This window comes from Leptinotarsa decemlineata, unplaced genomic scaffold (genome assembly GCF_025532065.1).
Source record: "Leptinotarsa decemlineata unplaced genomic scaffold, Ldec_3_MD MMD2_tig00026374_RagTag_RagTag, whole genome shotgun sequence".
NCBI lineage: Eukaryota > Metazoa > Arthropoda > Insecta > Coleoptera > Chrysomelidae > Leptinotarsa > Leptinotarsa decemlineata.
The window spans coordinates 4,032,499-4,060,199 of NW_027412710.1; the positions used below are offsets into that span (position 1 = coordinate 4,032,499).

The 27,701-nt window shown below is 37.6% G+C and overlaps 2 protein-coding genes across 2 annotated transcripts in view; one reads left to right on the plus strand and one right to left on the minus strand.

Annotated features, from left to right (window-relative positions):
* The first annotated feature begins 914 nt into the window (after nt 1-914).
* On the plus strand, nt 915-4,517 carry LOC111503614 (transmembrane protein 245). Its single transcript, XM_023157964.2, has one exon. The coding sequence runs from the start codon at nt 1,147-1,149 to the stop codon at nt 3,553-3,555; it is 2,409 nt and encodes an 802-aa protein (XP_023013732.2). The 5' UTR covers nt 915-1,146; the 3' UTR covers nt 3,556-4,517.
* A 3,296-nt stretch (nt 4,518-7,813) lies between these two features.
* Nucleotides 7,814-27,701, minus strand: part of nrv1 (nervana 1) — a 29,522-nt gene continuing 9,634 nt past the window's right edge. The window contains exons 2-6 of the mRNA XM_023157963.2: nt 24,276-24,533; nt 20,639-20,808; nt 14,309-14,389; nt 9,835-10,018; nt 7,814-8,391 (exon numbers count right to left, since the gene is read on the minus strand). Of these exons, the coding sequence (XP_023013731.2) occupies nt 8,228-8,391; nt 9,835-10,018; nt 14,309-14,389; nt 20,639-20,808; nt 24,276-24,533 (857 nt within the window). The 3' untranslated portion in view covers nt 7,814-8,227. The remainder of the gene's footprint in view (nt 8,392-9,834; nt 10,019-14,308; nt 14,390-20,638; nt 20,809-24,275; nt 24,534-27,701) is intronic.

A 27,701-nucleotide genomic window follows, 5' to 3' on the forward strand; every position in this document is an offset into this window, starting at 1 on the left:
TCTCGAATTTAAAAAATCACCGAAAGATTTCTTATTGGCTAAAGCTTATTATACATTACAAGAATATTTCGATAATTGAGTTTTTTGTGGATATCTGTGTGTAAATAATCTTAAAATACTTTAAATTTTTCATTTTTACACTTCTACGTTTCTATGTCTTTAATTTTTATTTATACATATGTCTATGTATATTTATATTTTATAAGCATACCTATGCTTATGAAATAAGCATACCTATGTGTATGATTATGTGTATATAATGTCCATTTACATGTTCGTTTGTTTATATATTCATTATGCACTAACAGTTCAAATTGTGTATCAACTTTTGTTTTTTTTTTATCATGTCAACTTTGGATAATCATTTTATTAAGTATAATTTGACACGTTCCATACCATGTAGTCGATCTATGAATGAATACATTTCTTTTTTTCAACCTTTCCCCGATGTTCCAAACTACCAAGGTTGCAAGTGACGTTTCTACCATTTGAAATGAGGAAAGATAGAACAGCGTTGAATTTTTTCCTCAATTCTCACTGGTTTTGACGCAAACGGCAAAAATCTCAGATATTATTAATTCATTGCCCGTATATATAACAATATCATATGAAGTACCCATGTATCCCTGCCAGAAAATATTAAAATCTTCGGTATCTTTGTGTTTCGTGAGTTTTATCAGATGAACTTAAATATATTATATCAACTTTTTTCGCCATCGGTAACGATGCCAACAATAGAATCACTTGATTTCAACCAATCAAAGTTTCAGTACCTCAATGAATTGGAAAACGACAATTGTTGGGCATCATATCAAAATAATGGGATTGATCTTTCCCGCCAATTAGAAATTTGTATTTGAACCAATCAGAACTCTTTCCGATCGTCGTATCATCGGATGACGGTTGTGTGGAAATCCAGCCTTATCCTTTCAAAACAAAATCAAAACGGAAGATGATGGAATGACATAATTTGAAATTATTCATCGAAACAGAAGTGAATGTGAATTCAAGTTGCATTGCACTGAAGTTTATAAGTCACATTCACAATTAGGAATGTGTCTAAAGCTGACAGAATGTAGGTACTGAAACCAAATTTGGAGACGTTCCTTTATTTTTCCTAAGAAATAAATCGGTGAACGCCCAAACATGGATCGTCTTTCACCACTGGAAAATATTTTTAGTGTTATTGGTAGTTTACCACAAGGCCACGACAAACCAGTGAAACATGCAATATATAATGCAGTTGCCCTTTTTGTATTATTTTTGTGCTGTGGAGCTGGGTATGCTGTCTACATGATTCTGGAACCATTCATCAAACCTCTGATTTGGGCAGTTTTAGTTGGGTCTGCACTCCATCCTCTGAAAAGATCACTACGATATAGATTTCAAACGTGGTTCGAAACTCTAGAATCTACAAATACTCCTATGGTATTCGGTATTGTTCTACTTCCCATTAATATTGTTGATAGTATATCAGAGATTCTTTGTGAAAATATGTGGAAGAGGTTGAAAGTTATATTTGTATCTGTAAGTGTACTTATAATTATGAATGTAATGTATCACTACACTCCAAAATGTATTATATCAATAATTTGGCAGTTGATTTTAAACACGAACAGTTGTCTGAAGTTCTTCCTAGATAGCTCATCATTAGTGACAGTAGTTACAATTGTCTTGGGATATTCTATTATATTATTTTTATTTTGGAAACCTGAAAATAACCTCAAGTTTCATTACACTTCCATCCTAGTCTGGCTCATGTGCTCTTCTTGCATTGCACAACAATTTGGATCTCTCCAAGTTCAAGTATTTGTATTCTTACAAGTTATTATCTTCGGTGGATTTGTTTCAGAAGTTTATACTATTTATAAGACAAAGATCGACGCAGGATCGTCAATATCAATAACTGAATCTCTTTCAATTGCATTTTATGCCAATCATAAAAGTTGTCATGAAAGTTTAAATGAAAATGAGGATGTTACTGAACAAGAGGAATTTAACCCGACTACGGAAAAAATGGAAAGTTCATCTAGTGGCAGTTTAGTCGAAAGTGAATTGTATGAAAGTACTTTCTACTTGTTTTCTGTATTATGGGCTTGTATTATTATGCTATTGTGGAAAAATCCAATGCTTTTTTTGCTGTTGCCGTTGCCAATAATATTTTATATTACAAAACTTGCCGGAACGTACATTGGGCTTTGGGAATATATAGAAAAGAAATATCAGATTATTTTTGAAGTGGTGAGTATTTGGTGCTGGGAAAGACACGATGCTTTAGTACCTGTGCCAATAAGAGGACTGTATCACGTTGTAGATAAAATGAACGTTATGACAAAAATTGTCATAAGGAACAGTATGGATACTGTAGCCAGTATGGTTGTCATATCGGGACTGATAATTTTCCTAATATGTGCTTCTGTTTTCATCTCATTGCAGATATATGCTGAAGGTATCATGCTAGTTCAAATGATGGGTAACGTGTTCAACCAAACCGTCGTTCACAACCCCGAGTTGAGACAACTACTACCTCCTGCTTGGGATGATACAATGGATTCAATTCTAGACAATGCCTACCAGTATGGAAGAGAGGGTCTTTCGAAAGTTGTGAATGGAATGATGACTGGGGTTGACTCGGCAAAATCAGAAAGATTAGAAAAACAAGTTCTAGAGTTGTGGGACAGGATATACCAAAATTGGATGTCGACAAATGATAGTAACGGTCCTAAAGTAACCGAAGATGCTGTACAAAAGTCCTGGGAAGACTTCCTCAAGGACATCCAAAAGACCCCAGAAATGTTTCATTTGGATAGCTTAGCGGAGTTTGTGAGACAAAACTTTGGAACTTTAATGTCTTTACTTGAATCTGTCTGGGGCATTGTCAAAGGCAATTTAACATTGATTCTAGGTTCCTTCAGCACGTTTCTATCTGTTATATTTGGTGGCGGCTCTGCCCTACTGAACTTCTTACTGAACGTGGTGGTTTTTTTAACGACGCTGTTCTACCTTTTGAACAGTAGCGGGGATCTTTATAAACCGGTTGAAATATTAACGAATTTCTCTTCGAAGGGGGGAGGTTGTGGCCGTGCTTTAGAGGAAGCAGTTAATGGTGTATTTTCTGCCTCTTTCAAAATGGCAGCATTTTACGGAATGTGGACTTGGTTTATACACAACCTTTTTGGGGTTAGGATTGTATACATTCCTACAGCATTCGCTACAATTTTAGGAGGGGTGCCGTTCCTTGGTACTTATTGGGCGTGTATACCAGCAGTTCTGGATCTTTGGCTGGCTAAGGACGCAAAAGTTTTGGCGATAACCTTTGCAATATTTCAGTTCCTCCCAACCTCTGTAGTTGATGCAACTATATATAAAGAAATCAAAGGAGGAGGACACCCATATTTAACAGGTTTAGCCATTGCAGGAGGAATTTTTTGTCTTGGAGTTGAGGGCGCTATCATGGGTCCTATGATTCTATGTGGTCTTTATGTAGCTATTAATTTATCATCGTCTCTTTTAAAAGATTCTCACGAATCAGTTCATTCTAAAGCACGGAACTGAAATGAGAATTACTTATCAACTAAACTTTCAATCTTAAATAATTGATAATAGATCTAATATGCTTTGGCTTATTGACAAATGTAATTATTAATATTGAGTAGGGTATTCCTTGAATTATTTTTCCTCGATAAATGTGTTCTTGAAAGGGCAAATAACTAGCTTTGTTCAAAATGTCCCCGCATTCTATTTGAATGTGATTTTTTTAAATGTCTGAATATCTGAGAAGTTAAATGAAAGTCTTCAAGTCTAATGAATATCTGCAACAAAATTTATTTTAGGAGCTGTAGCACTTATAAAATAGATAGTTTTTATTTTCTAAAGTGATTCAAAAAAAGCTAGGTTTACAGAAACTGTAGCAATGTTTCCTTTTCATTTGTTGTTATTTCTGTGTTTTGTTCTTGTTTACACTGATGTTACCTTATAATGTATAGTATTAACAAAGTCAATTCCAATGGCATAAAAACAAAATTGTTACTGAACGTCGGCAGTTTCTTTGTATGGCATGGGCGGCGTGGTATAATTTTTTAGTCCAATCATTATTTTTATGTGGGAGTTTTTGTATGGTGTTACCCAGTAAATTAATCAGTCTTTTATTTAGCTGTTCAGATTGACTTTGAATAGACTATAACATCCTTTATATGTAGTACTCGAGGAACCTTTTTAGTTGAGTTGAAACTAGTTGGTTGATGTTTGTACAATACTCCTCAAATGTAATTTTAACCATTACAGTACTGTTCTTCCATTTCAAAATGTTTAAATTGCCTTTATTTGACTCTAGATCCTGTGATCCTGATGAGTACTACATATCTTGAATATTTTTTTCCAAAACATTTTTAATTTTTCGATACTACTTATACTGTGATATACTGCTTGTTATAATAGGGTTCTCGTTTAATACCCTACAATTTCTTACAACTAGTCAAGATATGGAAAAAAGAATAGATATTTTTGTTTTCTCTGTAGTTTATTTTTTTATTTTAGTTTACCTTTTCTGTTCACTTATAACCTTGCTCTAATGCTTGTGGAATAGAATTAAAACACACTGAATTATCTGCATTTCTCTTTTATATCTAAATAGTTTTATCGAAAGTAATACAAATTATGAAACAAAAAAAAACTAATCGGCGCTCCGGGGCGACTTGATTAATTCCAGTGGCGCCTTTGCTTTTTCAGCTGCAGGAAAACCCGGAAAAACCTGCAGCACCACTTCATCTGAAGATCTTGATCTGTCAATGTCATGGAATAAAATGTAGGGTGTCTTCAGAGGCTCCAATAAATTCAAGATATTGCCAGAAAATTTGGTGACACGACTATCGTCAAACTGAAACCATTCCAATTCGTCTTTGACCACTACGCAATAATGACCAGATTCAATGCCAGAACCACAATGAACAATGACTGCATGAAGATTATAATAGCGGTCTGCTAGTGTTGAAGTGTTCATCTATTTCAAACCTTCATAATAGTTTGGTGCTTCCGTCAGAGGTTGAGGCATGTTTGAAGATCATCAGTGTCATTATTAGATTGACTAGTGCCTCAGCTATACTTGTTTTCTTATAATAGTCAGTTACTTTGACGCATGTTTGGCAATACAGTTGATCATCCCCTGTTGAAAGTTCCATTTTCAGATGATTTAACAATAAGCTTTGCACGGACTGGTTATTAGTCATATTAGGAAACGCTAGTTGAAGTTCCAACAAAAGATTCACAAACGTTAATGTTAAATGTTAGAACTAAATTATTACCGGGATTATTTTTATTGTCTATGCATAGCCAGTATAAATAATTGAAAAGTAAGATGATTCCATAAAATTTGACCCCCGTAACAAGATAGCTTCTGCATATCGATAGGATGTACGAGCGAATAGGTGAATCAGTTCGTTAAATACTTTGAAACATCGGTAAACTGATCCACATTTCGCAGGTCTATTATATTTGCGTCCTTAAAATGTCATAACTAGTCATTCGGTTTCTTCATTATCAAGCGTCCTTATCTGCATAGGCGTAGTGTGTTCTGTTTCTTGTGAAGGTGACTTTTGTTTTGTATTTATTAAATATATTTTATTATATTTATTAAATAGACTGTTATATTTATTAACTTTAAAATATACGATAGAGTTGGCCAATAGGTACTTGTTTTTCAAAATACATTATCATAGATTTTCATCACATTCACACTTTATTGTGAGATAATTAGTTGACCTAGTCATTAAACACAGGTATAAATGTTCGTTAAACTCAGGTATAAGTGTCACTAATTAGTTCCTAGAATATTATTAGTTTCTGGGTAGATAGTAATATTTCAAAAAGTATATATGAATTACAATGTATGTAGAATTCAGTTTGTTAGTGAACACGCTTGAAAAAGCTACTGAGCAGCGAAACACCTGTTGCGGATTTGTTAATCTGTTCTAATGAAAATCTCTCTTTCAAAATACATCAACTTTAAAATAGTTTTTGAGGTAAGTAAACAACTGATGATAAATAGCTGAATAATATGATTGAATTTTATTATTTTTATAGTATTAAGATGGATGCCGTAGCAGGTCCAAGTAATGTACAAAGAAAGCGGAAGTTCATGTCGTTAGAAGAAAAACAGATTGTCTGTAGAGTGTACGAAAATTTAAAAAATACACTTTCTTCAGTGGAAGCTGTAGCCCAGTGTTCATTTTTAACGGGAATATCTGTGCCGACAATTGAACGCATTGTACGTGAAAAAAAGGTGACTGGGATTGTGCAAGCTCCAAAAGTACATTGTCGTGCTAGAAAAAAAATTGAATTGGACGAGAACCAGAAAAATTGTGTACGCTACGAAATCACAGATAATGCCAGTCGTTTGTTTCATGTTGTCTCGGAAATTTTGGTTTTTTGCAATGTTTTTTATTTTTTTAAAATATGTATCTATTATGTCTGATGGTTTATTTTAAAATAGTAATATTATCAACACGAAAAAAACCTACTTTTTGGTGAGTAATTTAATTGAGAACACATTATTTTTTGTGAAATTGAAACGATAATAATCGTACGAGTTTAGTGGAAAGTATGTTTATAAAATTCATTGTTACAGAGCCCCGAAGAAGAATTTAATTTAATTCGAAACGTCGGTAGGAAAAACAAATTGTTTTTTTACAAAAAATTGATTCTGTTAGTCAAACTAGTTCTGCTATCGTTTCATTGGGGGAACCGAGCATCCTATATACTGTTTCCAAAAGTTGAGATTCCCGAAATTATCATAGTGATGTTGAATAACTATTCCTAAAAAAATCACTCAATTTCTGTAGACATGCGGGTGGTGAATTAAAAAAATATTATCTGCAAAATAGGTTTTTCTGGAATAACTTGGCAGTGCCGCAATGGGAATTCGAAAACAAAAATTCCTTAGATTCATATACTGGCTGATCCATTCAAAAAAATATAACCTTGCTGGATGGCCACGCTCTGTTGAATCACCCAGTATGCGAGAAAATAATTTTTAGAGATAGTACTTATCGATATGACTGCGGAAAAAATGGAACAATTTGAAAAATTGTTTTCCTTGAGAGCAATGGACCGAGGAAATCTTGTTGAATCACCTTTGTATATTTTTCTGTTTTGTTTTGTGACTTGTAGATTTCCTTCTTTTTTTACTAGCCTGATAAGTTTTATACACGTGGGTATTGTATTTTTTTCCTTTATTCTTTCTTAACTGACAATCCGAAAAATTGCAGTGAAAGTTGTCATAGCACCACACCATTAAAAATATATAAAAATACATAATACATACACCTACTTAAAAAAATTAAACAACTTAAAAACGATTACATACATTCATATAATCTCTGATAGATGAATGAATTCCATTATTATTATTATTATTTTTGAAGCAACTATCAATTCCTCTTTTGGTGTCAATGCGAGTTATGTAAAGTATGTTATCTAGCTTTGTGACTGTGAATACATCTCACAAGTACATGTGTTATTGCTAGTTTACAAGAAATTGTTGTAGCACAGCTAATGTAGTAATGAAGCAGCTTATAATAGTTTTATCAGAATAAAATGTAAAGCGATTAGTCAACATAAACGGTCATTAACAGAATACACACACAAAGACAAGGAACGACTACTACTACCACAGAACTATTTATAGTTCTGTGACAATTACACTGCTTATACATTTTTGACATCTATAACACAGAACAGCCTTTTAAGAAAAGATCATAGAGTATGTGCAGAATTGTATTCAATTCAACACAAATGTGATGAAATAATTAAAAGAACAATCATTTCAGTATTTATTTTTCATTCAGCACAAAATACAGCAACATGCGTGCAAGATGATATTTTAAATCTCTCATCATAATTAAGCGACAGCATAATAAATAGAACATTTGATAATTTTTTGAATATAAAAATATATAGTTTCAGTACCAATACCCGTGGAGTGATTGACAATATCGAAATGTTATTTAAAAACAGTGAATTGTACATAATTGACATTATTTAAAACTTTGTATTGAAACGTACATTGATAAAATTGTGAATCAGTAATGAAAAATCATATATTATCTGAGATATCAAACATAACTCAAAAAACAGTGACAAAAACAATTTTACACGAGATATGAACTTATTCATTCGACAATACAACTGTTTGGATGGTTGAACACACTTCTACATATAAACTTGCGAAAAATTATTTCACTTCCGTTTTGTAGAGAGTAACATTGTTTTCTGGTAATTTGTAATCCGAATCCACTTGAATCTCGAATGTAACTGAGCCTGATTTTTTAAGGGATCCTCCTTCATAGAATATGTTCCTGGCCCATGCTCGGCATTCTATACTGACCAAGACATTTGCTGGAAAAGAAAATAAATTACGACTCAGAGGCGGATTATTCATTTACGATGATAAATAACATTATGGAAAATATACAATAAGAGACAAAATGTGTTCGAAGAAAGTGCGCCTAGTGGACTTAAAAGTCGCCGAATTGAAGCAAGAATTGGAGGAGAGGAAGCTAGATTGTTCTGGAGAGAACTCAGTACTCCAGAAGAGACTTTGTGATAACTAGACTGAATCGGAAGAAGATCCCGAAACATATTTATTCGAAGATTCTGGGGTTGATTTGAGTTCAATAATGAGCAAACTCGATGAGAATACCAAATTGCTGAAAGACGAACTTCAACAAAATTCGAAGTGTCTGGAGAAGAAGCTTCTGGAAAATTCGAAAGGTTTGGAAGACAAACTTTTAGGAAAATGCGGAGGGCTTGAAGAAAGAACTTTGTTGTGTGGCGAGTCTACTTGAAAAAAGGATAGGAACCATCGAGACAGAGACAGACAAAATCAGGAAGCAAATAAACATGGAAGTACAGGAAATCAAAGGCGGTGTTCAGGCAGAAATCAACAAGGTGAAGGCAACAATTAGCAATTTGCAAAACGAAATCGTTAATTCTGCTCACACCACAGAAACTGTTACCGAAAACTCAATTCCGGAACTGAGTTTTAACATGAAATAACTTCAAAAGGCAATGAAATATGTCAAAGTCAGTTCTGAACCAGGAAAGCTCTCCATGAAACCGCCCCAGTTCGACGGAAAAACTCCTTGGGCAAATTACCGCTCTCGCTGCGGCGAGAGCGAGTAGATGGAATGCAGGAGAAAAGGCGGTAGCATTAACATTGACGTTGCGTGGAGAAGCAACGCATATTTTTCAAACCCTCACGTCCCAGGAACAGGAAGACTATGACCAACTTATAAAGCATCTTGAGCTGCGGTATGGATAGGCCCACCTAGAGCACGTTTACCATTCACAGCTGAAGAACCGCTGTCAGAAATCAAGAGAATCCCTACAGGAATTTGAAGCCGACATAGCTCGATTGGTTCGTCTGGCATATCCTGCTACACCGGAAAATGTAATGGAGCGGTTAGCAGTTCAGGCATTCTTGGACGGACTTCGCGACCAAAAAACGAGGCAGGTCTTGACACTAGCTCGTTCCAAACATCTCGTGGATGCACTGGCAAGCGCTCTGGAGTTTGAGGCTGTAAAACAATCCAGCAAGAGCCATAGCAAAGTTAAAACTATCGAGGAAGATGGACAGGTGCCTGCCGATATTAAGGCCAACATTAGAAAGATGATAAAAGAAGTGTCGCCTGAGAGAAAACAAATAAGTTACTGCAACCGTGGGAAAATTGGGCATGGCCTTCTGCGCGGTTAGTTGTTGTTTTTCCATTGGGTATCTGCCACATGAACTTACCAAGTCGTAGGTTCAATCTAAAGATAAAAAACATCAAATAAACTCACGAGTTATATTGACTATTTCTACGGCAACGATAGGACTCAGATAGTTCTTCACATGTTTGTAGGGGTAATAATATCCTGCAAATCCCCTAGGATAATAGTTGAATTCTTTTGCATTTTCTTTATCAAAGTCATCGATCCCATTACAGGTGACCCATATTTGTTTTCTGTCATCGTGAGATTTGGTCTGAAAAAAAAATTGAAGTCAGATTTACCCATTTGAGAAATTATTACTTGCTTGTAATTATAAATTTCTTTAAGATGAAGATTTGAAAAAAAAAACACATCGGTGGATTGCCGATTGATCTTAATAATAATGTAAGAGCAGTTCAATTCTAATTCTGATCCCAAAAGTTGAACGGAAAGTCACATCGGCATCAAAATAACAAGCAGCATGTATTCAATTGTTAAACAAACGTCCTAAAGTTAAGGAATGGTGTGAATGATGCGACTTTTACGCCTCCAAGTAAACCTCCTTTTACAGAGTAACAGCGAATTTATTCGAAATATTCACAGGAGCTCACGTAGCAACACGCGCGCCATCTCTCATGTTCAGGCAACTGCTCTTCTCAAAAGCTGTGTACATGCGATCTGTTTGCAACTGTTGAAGTTGCTCTTATGGCCTGTCTCAAGGTGGTGTTTATATTGGGCTGAGGTTGTTTGTTTATCACAGAGTGAGAGTTTGTGTTCTTCTAACCTGAGTGATATTCGCCTGTTTGTTTGGACGGCGTATTCTCCGCTATAATCGCCACAAGCAATATCAAAATAACTATGAGCTGATTTCGTATTTTGAATTGTTTGTAGTTCTCGTAGGATTATATTTTGTTTTTATGCTGTGTCGGTTCAGAATTTTTCTAATTGTATGTTTAGCTCCTGTGGCGTGAGGTAGGATAGCTTCAATTTCTTTTGTGTTTGTTTGTACATTGTTTTCCTTTTTTATTCGGTGTTTCATGTGAATCATACGATTTTTGCATCCTTTTCATCTATTCTGCTGAAGAACTTTTCGTATGTTTCTTATTCATTCTTTCGTTTTCGTCTGTTGACGGACATAAGGATGTTATTTATAGAGATGTATAACTAAGTTGGCAAAGCTTTTCGAATGGCGGCCATTTTGTCAGCTGAGAGTGATTTATATGTTTAATTTGGATTGACATTTCAACATGAAAAGACTGACGCCTCAACAATGCTTCTAAATTGTGCAAATTTATTTTGAAAATCATAGTTCTGTTCGAAATACGTATCGTGCAGTACGTCCATTTTTCGGTCAACATAATCGTCCATCAGAGCGATTAATTCGATTAAATATGAAACGTTTTCGCACCACGATTACTGTAAATGATAATACACATCCACAGAGACGTCGTACAGTCCTCTCAGAGTCTCAGAGCGGTGTCTGTTCGAAAGTAACGATTCACATTGGATTTGAATCGCTGGAGATTGAATCCATTTGGAAAAACATTCTCAGGAAGTTTATTCTACATAAACGCAGTTCTCCAGATGAAAAATTACTTGAACAGTGAAGTTCGAGGTGTACTGAGTTGAACCTCAAAACGATGGGCAGCCACAGTTCCACGCGTATTTTTGATGTGCACCGCTCTTGGTGGAATCAAATGAGCTATAGTATAACAATTTTCAATTGAAAGTAACTCATATACAAATTGGACTGAGAGCTAACGGCAACATTGTTAAATGTTGGAATTAAATTCTTACCGGGGTCATTTTTATTATCTATGCATCGCCATTGTAAATAATTGAAAAGTAAGATGATTCCATAAAATTTGCCCCTCGTAACAAGATAACTTCTGCATATCGATAGGATGTACGAGCGAATAGGTGAACCAGTTCGTTAAATACTTTGAAACATCGGTAAACTGATCAACACTACGCAGGTCTATTATATTTGCGTCCTTAAAATGCCATAAATAATCATTCGGTTTCTTCATTATCAAGCGTCCTTATCTGCATAGACGTAGTGTGTTCTGTTTCTTGTGAAGGTGACTTTGTTTTGTATTTATTGAATATATTTTATAATATTTATTAAATAGACTGTTATATTTATTAACTTTGAACTATAAGATAGAGTTGGCCGATACTTGTTTTTCAAAATACATTATCATAGATTTTCATCACATTCACACTTTATTGTGAGATAATTAGTTGACCTAGTCATTAAACACAGGTATAATAATGTTCGTTAAACTCAGGTATAACTGTCATTAATTAGTTCCTAGAATATTATTAGTTTCTAGGTAGATAGTAATATTTCAAAAAGTATATAAAAATCACAATGTATGTAGAATTCAGTTTGTTAGTGAACACGCTTGAAAAAGCTACTGTGCAGCGAAACATGTGTTGCGGATTTGTTAATCTGTCCTAGTGAAAATCTTACAATGAAGTGTTTTTCAAAATACATCAACTTCAAAATAGTTTTTGAGGTAAGTAAACAACTGACGAATAGCTGAATAATATGATTGAATTTTATTATTTTTATAGTATTGAGATGGATGTCGTAGCAGGTCCAAGTAATGTACAAAGAAAGCGGAAGTTTATGAAGAAAAACAGATTGTCTGTAGAGTGTACGAAAATTAAAAAAATACACTCCGTACAGTGGAAGCTATGGCCCAGTGTTCATTTTCAACGGGAATATCCGTGTCGACAATTGAACGCATTTTACGTGAAAAATTATATATGCCAAACGATCCCGTAAATCTGTCTTAATAGAAAGAGAAGATATAGTATCATGGCGACGGAGATATCTTCGCTCTATTAGAGAAATGCGTTCTGCTCACAAAAAGATTTATTATCTGAACGAAACGTGGGTGAATGCTGGTCACACAGTATCTAAGATCTGGCAAGATACTACTGTAACTAGTTATCGTCAAGCATTTGTGGATGGTTTATCAACGGGGTTACGCGGACTAACGGGTGAAGGGCAACGACTAATTGTCGCCCATATAGGTAGCGAGAGTGACTCTTTAGACGATAGTGCACTAATTTTTTTATGAAAAAAACGGGGGATTATCACGAAGACATAGACGCCCAACGCTTTGAAGGATGGTTTCAATCCCTTCTTTCACGAGTCGAGCCAAATTCGGTAATAGTAATGGATAACGCTTCTTATCACAGCCGATTAGTAGAACAGCTGCCAACTATGACCACCAGAAAAGCAGACATGCAGAGTTGGTTAGGACAAAAAGGAATTTCATTTTCCGAGGACATGGTTAAGGCCGAGCTTAATAGTGTCATTAAACAGCATCGTGACAGATATCGCCAGCATGTGGTGGCTACAATAGCTCGTGCTGAAGGCATCTCCATTTTGAGACTTCCTCCTTACCATTGCGAGTTGAACCCGATAGAATTAATCTGGGCTCAAATTAAGGGTTACGTAGCTCGTGAAAACGTGACATATAAAATTTCTGATGTCCAACGTTTATTAGAACTCGCAATGGAACGGATACGGAAAGAAGATTGGGCTAATGCTGTAGCCCATATGATTAAGGAAGAAGAGAAAATGTGGAGATTGGACGGGATGGTAGACACTGTTTTCGACCAAATAATAATAGATTTAAGTGTGACTGGGGATTCTTCTTCGGACGAGTCAATGGATTCTGAAACTTCATAAGCATAACATAGGTAATTATTTCTTTGCTTTGTAGTTCTCTTTCTATATAAAAGGAACATAACAATTATTTTGTAAAATTTTCTGTTTTTTTGAAGTACTGTATTAGGCATAATAAGAAAATGTAATCAGTTTTACCATTGACACCAGGTAGCGGCACCTACTATAACAATTTTTACGTAATTATCTATGTGTTTAAATGAATAAAAATATTATTTTGGTACGCCTCTGCAGAGTTGGTAAGAGAATTATCCGTTGGTCACTTCAAGTGCGACGTTGCTAATGAATCACCTTCAATTGAAAATTGTTATATTATAGAACGATCGTTACCGATATATAAGGCCCTTTTCTCGTCTAGATAGGGCAGTTGAATTCAGAAAGTGAATCGAGCGGTTAAACAAGGAATTCAAATAGTAGAAATAAATTAAGAGGTAAGTATTGTAAATGAATTAGTTTGTGATACTGAAATATTGTTAGGAATACATTTGCTTGAGAGTAAATTCTTCAATTTGTTACAGTATCTATAGATTCTTCGATGTTCCAGGCTCACGAGATGCACGTAATGTTCGCGTCTCCAATCAGACGGATGGCTCTTTTCTGGATGGAATCCAGCAACTTCAGGGTATGTTTGGGGACAGAGTTCCATACATGAGAACAATACTACAATGAGGGTCTAATTTGAGCTTTATAAAGCATCAATAGTTGCTAAGGTGTGTACAGTTTTCTGGTTCGGAACAGTGTTCCAAGCTTATGAGTAGCTGTTTTTCCAATTCTAGCGACATGTTTGTGCCAGGTCCGGAATATAAATACTCAAAGATGTTGGGAACTTCAGGAGAAAAATTAAATAAAAATACTCACAGCATTATCGATATGATATTTTAGATCATCTGGCATAGATTCGACCGAGGAATTGTAGAATTCCGGTTCCCAATCGAAAATCTGAAAAATAATTAATGAGTATGAGTATCAAAATCTGTAAAGTAGGATTAGATATAATTTTTGATCTTTCATTTCATATTCATAAGACGTTCTCAAGCAAATATTGATTAACGAGGCCACAGATAGGAAGAACACTTCACCAGCTGACCAGAAGATATAGCAGGGCCGAAAAAAACAGCATCGCACTCTTTCCAACTCCAGCAATAAGAGTGAGAAATCTGATCGTGTCACTGGATACACTACAAAATAGGTTATAAGAACCTTTTAACATTTCTCATTCTCATATTATTTTTACAATCATTATAATTTGTTCCTAATGACTTGATTGTTACTCTTTATACAGGGTGAGTCAACAAGGATTCCTCGGTCCATTGTTATCAGAGCATAGAGAAGTGAAAAGTTTCGTGAAACCATGGACCACATTATCTAAACATCGAAGGGACCAAGTAATCCTAACCCGTTTACGGTTAGGCCTCACACGACTAACTCACGAGTATTTGCTTCAAAACAAAAATGAACCAACATGCGAATCATGCCTCGTGAATCTGACTGAGGAGCATCTCCTCACTGATTGCTTGTCCGCTCTTTAACCAGCAGAGGAATGATCATGGAATACAATTATCTTTGAAGGATACACTAGGCCCTAATTGTGCATTTGATAAACTATTTTCTTTTCTGAACTCTATTCAAATAACAAGTAAACTATAATTAAAAATGTTACCTCAACTGTAACGCTAATAAACAATTTGGAGATTATTCACAAACTCAATTCAATAAACCGTATCAATATTTCATAACCATATTTACCTATTATCGATTTATGTATAGCTTTTTTACGGTGCACAATGAAACATATTGAAAGATTGTAGATAACATTCGAACATCAATTTCCACCCCTGTGATGGGGTGGGAACCCGACCATGAAGATCCATGCCAACGATATCCTTTACAACCCTCGAATGTGGGTCAATGATTTTTAACAGGTTCAGAGGAAAACCTCTTTGAAGTCGAATTTTGGCTGTTCAACATTTTTTTATGTTGTGGATATATTTCTACAAATGATAAACTATGGATAAACAATAGCCCAGGACACTTAGACTTTTTTCGTAATCGGTCGGTTTACAAACTAGACTTATTTCTTCAAAGGTTATATTTAAACAAAACAACCTCTAAGAAAATACATCAAATCAAAGTAGGGCGTTTTTGAAACAAAAATACAAGCGTTAAGTAATTTCAAGTAATTCAACCTCAAAACATAATAATAACATTAAATTCAGGCCAGACTTTTCAACTCATGGCTGGACAGAGAGCAACCGATTCCGGATTGGTTTGTCGAGGGGCGGGCCGTTCTCATCCCCAATAGTGGAGATTTGTCGATTCCTAATAATGACAGACCGATAACGTGCTTGAACTCGTGTTGTAAGTCATTTACAAACATCGGATACACACGAATACTCACCGCAGTTGACCGAGTGTTCGAACGGATATATTAGCAGAGAGGGTCCAAGAGAGGAGTCACTGGAGGTAAAGAGAACCTGCTCATCGATAGAGGTGTTACGCAGGACTCTATACAATATAAGCGTAACCTCTCTATGTTCTGGATCGATTACCGCAAGGCATTTGATACAACATCGCATGATCTCATCTTGCATTTTCTCAGATGCCTTGCGGTACCCGATAAAATAGTGAGGATGTATTGAACAACTGATACCACTCTGGTGAACTCGCTTCACCATAACATCTGGTCAAGCCAGAGGGCAAACAGGGTGGGTCACTTTCAGAAGGGGTGTATTTCAGGGCGATTCCCCCAGTACCCTTTTATTTTGCATCTCACTATTGCCATTATCCGTTGCGCTCAGAAATACTCGAGGGTATAACTGTGGCACGCCCGGAAACCGGAGGCACAAGGTCACCCATTTGTTTTATATGGATAATCTTAAACTTTACGCCTCTGGAGAGAAGGATCTCCATCAGTTCTTGAGGATGGTGGATTGTATGAAATTCGGGATAGACAAATATGCAACGGTCCATCTCAAAAGAGGACGATGCGGGGACTACGGAAAGGATGTGCAGCTCGTAGATGGAAGCATCCTACACCATTTGGATGCCGGAGAGACGTATACTTACCTCGGGGTGGAACAACGCCATTCACAAGAGGTAACAGCAGTGAAGAACTCTCTCCGCGGCAAGTATCAGCACAAATTTCGACAAATCTGGTCATTGGAACTGTCGGGGAAGAACAAAGTTGCTGCAACAAATATGCTTGCCGTTCCAATCTTACTCTACTCGTTTAGAGTAGTGAAGTGGACTCGGGAAGAGCTGTATAAACTCAACGTAAAGACCCGAAAAATGATGCATCTCCATAGGAGTTTGCATGCCTAATCGTCCGTTCCACAGTTGTACTTCCCCAACAACAGGGAGGCCATGGACTTTTGGTTTTGGAGTATCTACTTGACAGAATGGTACTGGATGTAGCCTGCAAAGTCGTCAGGACTTTGCAGGCTACACTTCATGGTCCGCGACCATGAGAGCATTTGGAGCATTTTTCTTTATGGCAGCTGCCCGAGCAGCTGATGAACTCGGTTTAGTTTTCGACACTGAACGAGATGATCACAACTCTGTCACCAAGTTGGAAATCGTTCAGCAAAAAGCTCATATAAAAGCCGCTGAGATCACCTCACTTCTGCGGAAACACAGGGATAAGCCAACGCATGGGGTCTTCTTCAATAAAATTGAAAACCTTGGCTTATCAAAGCGCCTTATTTTCGCTTTCCTCAGGTTGAGTGGGCTGAAGTCGGAAACTGAGGGGTTCATCATGGCTCACCAGGATGTCTTCAACACCTTAGTCTACCGCAGTCGCGTGATGCAAGCCATTTGGGTCAACGTACCGTACAATTTCACTATGCCGCCACCGCCGATATCTACTAGTGAGCGCGCAGTCCCTTTGATAAAAACCGTCTCTGAGTTCAGACGGTACAGTCGTCAACAGGCCACTTTCGGCTCTTACTTAAAAAAATAAAGTCAAGATTGTTTACAACACATTTTTTGACTTTTTTTATTTATCAAAGGCGCCGACTCGAGTATTTTTGAGAATGTTCGAGTACAAGGCTAGAACCATAAAAGCGACGATCCCGCCTCGACACTCAGTCAAGGCCGTTCTACTACCCATCATTCTGTATGCCTCTTCTGCCTGGGGCCAGTGCGCAGCGACATACAGACGCAGTATCCAGACGTTAATGAACGCATGCTTACGAGCTGCCGTAAACGCCCAAGATAAATGCCAGATTCATCTACCGGGACCTGGACTTCAACATCCACTACGTAGACGCGTACATGAGAGAACACGCCGAGAATGTATTCGAAAGAATACGAACACTGGCCAGTCTAGCGCTGTGTGACCTACATGAAGCGCTACATGAACAGATTACCAACACACACTCCGGTAAGGTTAAGGGGACTCCCATGCAAACATTACACACAGTGAAATCACGACAAACCAAAATTAACCTGAGTGAAAGCATCTAAAGGCTAACTTTCGACCGCAGGAGGTCACATGTCAATTTTGCTGAAGTGCCAAGCAGCAAGTTGAGGACCACTCGGGAATGAGTGGGGGTGGAAGGACGATATTTTAGCCTCTGCACACAGTAACCGTGTGGGGAAGATTTTATCTCAGGACCCTCAATCCTGGACTAGGAGCATAAGGGGACACTCAGTCGACGATTAACGTACGGAGCGATAAGTATCTACCTGCTAGAACCGAAGTGTTTATTGTTCAACTGCTGTATTCTGATTGTATTCAGTTTTGCATAATTCTTCTTTGCACCAACTCTTCTACGTAGTGACTATCGTGCATTATTTTGACCCCACCACCCTAACATGTAACATTCATAAAGAGGACTGGAACGTTGGCGAAAGGCGTTAAACGTGTTACAATAATATCTTCTAACGAAACCGAATGTTCAAAAGCAGAACGCGCAGAATATATTGCAATTACCGATCCAGACGATGATGCAACGACGTCAAGTTCCACGGTTTCAAAGACGTAAAAAAGGAAGTATAATGGATCATATATCAGTTTCGGATTTGTTGATTCCAACGGCTCACCTCTCTGCATGCTGTGTAGTAAACTGCTCCCTAATAGTTCCATGGCTCCTGCCAAGTTGGGCCGACATTTAGAAACTGTACACCCGAGTCTAAAGACGAGAATTACGACTTTTCGTGCGTACTCTGTATGGAGTACAGGTGTGGAGAAATAGGGTGCATGATAGCAGGGTAAAGATACAGTTGAGCGCAGCACAGAGGCCCTTCCTGGCCCTTACAGAACGACGCCAACGGCTGCGCTCAGAAGGCAAGATATCAAGAATGGAGAGTGAATGGGACAAGGAAGACTGGTTGCTGGGGGAGATGGAGGACGGAGGAATGATTGAAGTATATGTAGATGCCGGAGCGAAGGTGGAGGTTAAAAGAATGAGAATAGGCTGGGCATATAAAGGGGTGAGGATGAATGGAACACTGGAAATGATAGGATCACTGGACAAAGCATCGTGAACGAGGCAGAGCTGATTGCGATCAAGCGACTGATCAGCATGTGGAGGATGGATGAGAGCGTGAAAGTAATTAGTGACTCTGCTATGGCTGTAGAACGAGTGAAAGCAGGAAAAGTGAGGAGTAAAAGAGCAGCAATGATTCAGCAGATGATTGAGAAGAGGAGTGCTAGAGGAGTACCTACATGGAAGAGGGGACATGATGGAAGTAATGTAGGAAATGCAAAAGTTCTCGAGGAAGCTACCAAGGGTATGGACAAAGCACATGTGGAACGTAAGAAAATCGCATAGTGAGATTGAAGAGGGAAAAGGGATAAGGGTGAGTATGAGGAGAGAATGGCAAAGGGAATGGGAGACAGGTACGACTGGGCGACTGTTCTACAGATTTTGTAGAACAGTCGGATATGACTCATTGGATCTATCGCGGAAGGCTGCTCACGGGACATCGGAACTTTCCGGGATACCTGGATCCGGAGGTTCCCTGCCCCTGTGACTATGGGGAGCCTGAAACGGCAGAGCACGTGATTGATAGATGCATGTATGGAGACAGGATTGGTTAGCGACTGTGGAGGGAAAGGAAGGAAATGACGGAAAGGATGAATGTTGAAATGATTTTGAGAGATATAAATGGGAAAAAGATTGAATGGATACGATTCATGAATGATTGGGAACTGCTGGCTTACAGTCGCAGAAAGGCGATGCTGATTATGGGGAGGGGTTATGGTCTCCTCAGTCATGGCAAGATATGAAACTTTTTTTTCGTAAATACCTCCAAGGGGTGCGCTAATAATGTTGTTCACTTAGATTCAAATGGGTTGGGCATACTAAATGTAGGGGGAGAGTATGTCATATCATGATTGTTTCTCTTTTAAAAGAACCAGAATTGTCAATTTGAGTTTATTTGATATATTATTGTGTGATGATTGTTCTGTGTGTATTGGGAAATGAAGAAAATGGGTTTTCTACCCCGCTGATTCGTCCCTCCCCGTATGGCCGACGCTATGCGCCGGTGGTACGGGGGGAGTTCGGAGGAGTAGGGGTTCCCTTGGCAGTGGTGGTCCTAGATAGAGGGAATATGCCTGTTGTAAGGCCTATGGGCTAGGACAGCAAAGCCAAGGACATTATTCATATCTTTTATGGCGGAGATCTTGAAAAAATTGAACGAGTTAAATTTGTCATTGGAAGATAAACAGACAAAAGTGTTCCAGGCCTGTAACAAAAAAAAACTGCCTTAAAAAAAAATTAGATTTTCGGATTATTTGCGTTGGTAAGAGAGAAATAGAAAGCTTTACGTCACTCAGTGAGTCTGTTAGTGTCACTTCGATGCAGGTATTTTTTGAGAAGTATTTTCCCAACTTGCAAAGGCCGAAAGTAGGTATGCCACACGATATATATGAATCTCTTTTAGAAATGTCATCAGACACATTATGTCACAAGTTATAGTGAAAAATAGAGATCTGGAATAATATCTAAAAAAATGTACCAAAACTAGTTTTTAAAATCGCAAAAGTTATAAACAAATTACGATGTGAAAAAAGGTATTTAGGTTGTTGAAAATAGTTCAGAAACTAAAAAGAATCATGAACTTTGAAAGAAGTTCTTTAACGAGGAGGAAGTTTTCAAAAAAACGCCACCTTCTGAAACTCTATCTCTATTATTTATAATTTTAATTTAACGCCTGATACCTGATAATGTTCCTACTTACCCTATTTAACTTCAGGAAAACACATGGGGATGATGAGTGGTATCCATAATGCCTATCTGGATTACACTGTCCCAACTGTTGAATAGGAACAACGCAAACTTCATCTGACTTTGGAAGCTTCCCAAAGTCACAATTAACAAAATTTTCTCCAGTCTGATTGGTTTTGTAAGCTGAAAAGACATTATTTGAACATGTTATTGAAATAATTTTCGGAAGATTGTAATAAAGAATGCACCGTTAGTAATATGCCTTAGACTGTTCATTTATCTAACGGGCAGCACCCATTATACAAACAAGTTGTTACGAAGGTGTACATAATTACTTATGATTAAGATCAGTATTAACACTAAATCTAAAAAATTAAACCTAAAAAAAAAGTTAAAACTAGAAACAAAGACAAATAATAAGTGAAAACTAAGATTAAACCCAAGTACTATAACTGAGTACAATGTGATACACATATACCTACTAGCTTGGCTGAATACAGTAGCTTTATCAAAAGTGATAACAGTGTTGATAAAGCTACTGTGTAGCGAAACATGTCTGATATATTTTTCAAATAAAGTTTGTGGACATCAAATCGTGAGGTGTAGTTTATGAAATTACTATGGATTTTCATCAAGTAACGTACGAATCAATCAGAAAAATACAACAATGTATTCAGCCAAGCTAGTGTAGAGATACGCAACATATGGAAACCCATAATCAAAAGACATGAACTCGGGTAAATCTACACGTCAAATTTCCTTCGAAATGAATATTGGCCATACAAGTGCGTGGAGACATCTAAAAAAGCGGTTTAAAATGTTATAAAATACACATATCTCAAAAATTGCATCCCGAAGGCGACTAGAATTTCGTAATTGGCTAATAGCAGGGGAGCTATAGATTTTTAAATATGTAAAAAAATACTGTTGCATGGACATACTCGAGCGCGTCAGATATTGATAGCATCAATGTCCTACGTATTTTTATTAATGTTCGTATGTTAATCTGATCGTTTGCATGATGTAGGTGGTTGTACGTAAGGGTTAAAAGTGAAAAGAAAAAACATTTAATCGAGCGCGTCAGATTTTCTAAGAGGGTGTTAAGTGCAACAAAAAAAAGCTCTCATTCAATAATCTGACGATTTTGATCTGACGCAAACTCGCGGCCATTATTATAATGTGCAAAAAAAATTCGCCATTTTGAAATTCTCAAGAGCGTCAAATTGAGATATATATGGTTCATCTTTATGTTTCAGACGTGTTGTCTCATAATCTGACGATTATCTAGAGAGATTCGCTTAATCTGACAAAAACAATATTGAAAAAAAAAATTTATTCATTTAACTTAATTGAATATCTCAGGAAATGACATGCAAATAAATGAGTGTATGTTTTTCAAGTAGAACACTTGTATTTATAAGAAAATAATAAAAAAAAAGCTCAAAAAAATTTAATCTTTCAGAATTAATTGATTAATTAATGAAGAAAAGAGAAATGACACTTTCCATGTTTTTTACCATTTTTTATTGTGTTAACGTTACTGCAGTTTCGTCCTATAAGGACATTTTCAAACTTATATATTGTATAAGTTTGAAAATGTCCTTATATATTGTATGAATTTGAAAATGTCCTTATAGGACGAAACGTTAGTTACAAATAAAAGTGGTAAAAAACATAGAAAATTCAATTTCTTTTTTCTTCATTGTGGTTTCCTACCACGTAGTAACGACTACATCCATCAATTAATTGATTGATCATCATCTTCATCATGAACGAGTCTCTGTGATCATGTGGCGTCATGGCAACAGAATTCAGAGTGGGGAGGGAGTGAGAGAGTGATAGATAGAGAAAAAGTGAATAGATAATAGAGGAATAGAAACTCGGAGAGGGAAATATAGGTATCACACAGCTGCACGCATTGAACTTTATCGACGAATTTTTGTTATTTCGGCTTGCGGAAATCGTCAGATTATATAATTTTCGTTATCCTTGAATTGTTTCCTTCAAAATAAAAAAAAAATAACTACACTCGAGAATGTCGAAATGACGTTATTTTTTTACAACTTTGCTGCCCTCCCCTTTCTTTACGTCACTCTCAAATTGTCAGATTACTGGAATATACACTTTTTAGCAGGTAATTAACTCACCCTACCTTAATCTGACGCGCTCGAGAATTTCTGATGATCAATTTTTTTTTTACTAATCTGATACTCTATCCCTCACAGGCGGTCTTATGTATGGGGCTCATATTTGGTGGAGGTACTTAACCGAGTACAAGGTATCCCCCTGTAAATTAATCTGCCGCGCTTTCGTAAATTCCGAAATCCCCGCTTGGGCTTCCCTTTTATAATAAGAAGACCTGATTTTCCTATTTTCCTGGAAAATGTAATTTGGACAGAAGAGAGCACTTTTACGAATTGTGGGATATTGAACCGAAATAACGGAGCATAAACAACCCCAGGAAGTTCCGAGAAATTCGACCTCAAGTGCGATTTAATATTAACGTGTGAGCAGGAATTTACTAAGATAGAATTTTGGGTTCCCATTCATTTGACGGAATTCTAAGTGGAGAAACCTATCACCAGTTTTTGATGTCGATTTTCGACGACTATTTGAATGATCTACCTTTGGCTTTGGCTTTATGGTCAGAGGGAATATCAAAATATTGAGGACCTTCAACACAGCATTGTTAGAGAGTTAGGAAGATTGAGGAGGAGGGAAATTAATCGTGCAGTGTATAATTTTCGAAGAAGGGCACAGTTGTGTTATCATAAATAAGGCCAGTATTTTGAGCATTTGCTGTGATTTACTTTTGTCTTTACATTTTAGTTAATTTTTATTATTTGTTCGAAGATATATTTTCATTGAAAAGGATACACTGTCTAAATTTACTTTATACACATCATCTCATTTATCAAATTTTGATTGTTAATTCTGTCTCCGTATTTTTCCTCGGCTTTTCAAATGAACCAAACTTGGCGAGATTGTAATTCAATAACTTGAACATAGTTCGATGTGGTTGTCGTCTTTCGGAATACAAGTTTAAATACATTTTCGATGTCCTAACGCTGTTTCTATCGTATTTGTAATAAATTTGTATCATATCTCTTTTTCCTTCATTCGTGAAAGCCATTTTTCGCCAAAAATTCAATGACTTGTACAACAACAAAATGTCATTGAGTGTAACAAATTGAAAGTCAAATTTAGAAACATCAAAGTCAAAGCCTATTTATGAATACGAATTGATTTTTTTAATATCTCCAATTTTTTGAAAAAGAATGATAACTTATGATACATCATTGAGAAGATAAAATCTGTTCCTATTCAAAATAGAAAGAATCCAATGTAGTGCACATAAAAAAATGAAGTTGATGATGGTGACCGGAAGACGAAACGTCGGATAGCAAATCTGAAAACACCATTATGTAGCAGGGAAAAAGTGTTGATGTGGAAGTGCAATTTATTTTTGAATATTTTTGAACCATTTTCCGAAATTTCTGTTTTTTTCCGAATATCTCCGGATATACTCGGAATTTCAAAACATTCTCAAAAGCATATTGTCAGTAGGTAGAGGGTGGGTTGTTTTTAAATTGTTAGATAGAAAATATATTCGAATGATTGATAAACGGAATGAAAATAAAAGAACTTACGCTTCAAAAACTCGTCCATCAATTTCACCCATTTAGTAATAGTGGAAGGATCGGTGATATTATACCAAATAAGCGAACCTTCTTCAGTTTTTGGGGAAATGGGTTTAAAACCAAGACCAGGGTTCATTCCAATCAAACTGTCATCTAATTTCCATCTTGGTTCCTTTTCGCTCAATGTGAAGAAGAGGCCCTGCATACATATCGCAAACAGAGCTATCAGCACAATGTAGAAAATCATGTAAAATCCAAGTAACTGACCTGAAATGAAAAAACGAAAGTTTTTACCGGTATTTTGGACACACATAGGTATTGAATTATGTCTATGAGGAAATGGAAACTACATCGGGGTTGACTAGAGATTTTGCCCTTTCCACACCTGTATGATGTTCTGCATTACGATTATTCATTTTACGCTGTTCAAAAACATAAAAAAGAAACAAAGTTTGTCTGAGATAACATCGATCAAATGTCCGCTATGGCTTCTCTGGGTGGAGTGCATCCGAAAAATCCAATTTTCCATAACTCTGGCGCATAAATCAGGCTGAATTCGACTGATGGGATATGTTATGTTGGTTTTGACGACCGCTGTGGTTTATGTCTTATTCGCATACATCTACGACTTGAGAAAACCCCTGGATCTATATCTAACAATCAGTCCAGAAATTTAGACCGTAAGGTCTCCATTGGGATCTCCTGATCACAAACTCATTTCAGTGTTGAGTGAATTACCGATAAATGTTGGGGAACAATTTAAGCCGCGCTAAGTTTGGCATTACAGATCTGCTCAGTGGAAGAATTTTCAAGACCATTTTTGAAATTTCCCCTGGCTAGATGTTTGTTTCAATTCTAAAAATCCATCTATTTGTGCTTCTGAAATCACGCAATAATATATTCAATCATCCATGGTTGTATATATTCCTTGATGAAATGAAACGACCTTCTAACGGCAAACCTTGGTTCAACAAAAATTGCGAGCTAAGCTGTCGCTTCCAAGAGTCTCGCCTACTGTAACGAAGTAACTAATTTCATCAGTGGTACGTCAGGTAGAAACAGCTTTTTTATTTTGTGTTTATATTGTTGCTCCGTTATTTATTTGACCCCGACTGAATGAATACCTTCCCCGAACAAATTGCCACTCTATCGCGATATAAATCTCAGGTCGCCAATGCGATTTGCCACTCTATAGCGATAGAAAACTGTACTATGCCAGGTCGCCAATGAGATTTGAAAATCAAATGTTATTTGTTAATACACCTTACCACCGATGGAGGGCACAACTCACTCATCACCGAACACCGCGTAGAACTTTATTTCAAATAATCTCGAGAGCATCTACCGTAGTCGTCCACGTTAGTCAGGGAAGCTATAGATTACGCTGTAGACGACCCCTCCCGATATAGAAGGCCCCGACACTCTGTCGAATGAGGCCCCCTATGTCCTCCGTTAACAGATGAATGATATCTTCATCCATCTCACCCCAGCCAGGTAGGGGTATACCGCGAAGGGCGGTATGGATGTCTGAGGACTTTCATGCCACCATCAAACATCAGTCATGTCCCGTTTGTCTTTCTGGCAAACATCAGTTCAAAGGGGAAGAGAGCCAGGCTTCAACCTGGATAAAATCAAGATGGATAACGTCGACGTAGTCGTCCAGGCGTGAAGTAATTACCCTTATGAGTTTATTACTTGACTGCTTGGGCCTGAGTCCATCAGAGCTGCCCGGAGCGGTAGTTCGGACGCCATCTGGCCCCCCACCAGGGGTCAAGGAGCTTCTCGAGCGCCCGTCACGGAAAGCATCCCCCGAAGATACTCCTATAAACACCACCTCCTCTACGCAGCCAGATTCTAAAAAAGTAGATACGATCAAGAATCGGCTAACAAAAAACGCCGCCTTCCAGAGGAGTTTCCTCCTCTTCCTTTCAAGCCAGCTGCTCCGATTATTAAAAACACCGGCAAGAAGCCTAAAAGAGTAGCCAAGAAGACAAAGCTTCGAGATGAAGCTAGAAACAGTGCTTCTGAGTCGGAACTTTCGACAACAGAATCCTCCGTAGACGGAGAACATGACATGTCAGTCGACGAAATCGAAAATAAATTCGAAAATTCCATTTCTACCATATAGGGTTGCCCAAGACAGTCACCACAAAATCTTGATCTTGATCAGGTTGGAAATCCCATTGATTTGGGAAATGTCTTCCCTCTCCCTCCGCGTTCTGAAGCGCCCCAAAGCGCCAAGAAAATACGCGTTCCCCCGATTGCCGTTCGCCAGAAGGACAAGTGGGTTCAATTTACCAAACTTGCCACCTTTCATAAGGTCAATTATTCAAAAGCGGTGAACCTGGCCCACGGCATCAAGGTTCAGCCTTCCACGATAGAGGACTATAGAAACATGTCCAAACTCCTGGTGAGGGAAAAAATTCCTCATCACACGTACACCTTACCTGAAGACAGGCAACTCAGAGCTGTCTTCAGAGGAGTCCCAGAACATCTGGAGACCGCGGACATCGAGGATGCCTTGGTGGAGAAGGGTTTCCAGCCAACATTCGTCTCCAGGATGATGCGCGGAAATCGCCCACTTCCTCTGGTTTTGGATCAAGTGAGCCAAAACCAGAAACACATTTACGACGAACGGGAACTCTTTAACGTCAAAGTTAAGGTCGAGCCCCAACACCAGAGGACACTGGTAGGGCAGTGTCACCGATGTCAGCGGTTCGGACATAGCCAGAGGAACTGCTTAGCCATCCCCATCTGTGTTAAGTGCGCCGGCAGACACCTTTCAGGTGAATGTAAGAAACCCAGAGCAGAACCTCTGAAATGCAACAACTGCAAGGGGATGCATACTGCGAACTACCGAGGTTGTTCTGAGATCCCCAAGGTTCGCAGGAAGACCAAATGCCCCCCAAAATGCATCCATACCTGGAAGGCGTCCTGCTGGAGCATCTAGCACACGCCCGGGATGAGTTATGCAGGAGCGGCAACACTTCCGCTAAGCCGACTGAAGCGCCCAATAGTCCTTGTTCGTCGAAGGTTAGTGACATCTGTTCCGCTCTGGACCAGATGAAGAAACTGTTCATCCAGTTCCCCGTACTCGAAAAGATGTTTACGGTGAACACCAGCGTGATAACTGGAACCTGTTAATGGCTGGACAACTAACATTGCCTAGTTCTCTTAAGGTTGTTATTTTGGAATGCCAATAGCATTTCAAATAAAAAACTCGATTATGAAAATTTCTTAATTGCGCAGAACATCGATGTCGCACTTGTGCAGGAAAGCCACCTGCACAATGAACCTTTTGGCATTCCAAATTACGGTTTCTATCATAGAGAACGAGTTGGACGTGCTGGAGGAGGAGTTGGCATTTTTGTCAAACGTAATCTTTCTCGCGTACAATTTGGCATTGATCCGGATCAGTTACACGGCACGGAAGCC

Coding starts and splice junctions, on each gene's coding strand:
- LOC111503614 (XM_023157964.2), top strand. CDS start 1,147: ATGGATCGTCTTTCACCACTGGAAAATATTTTTAGTGTTATTGGTAGT.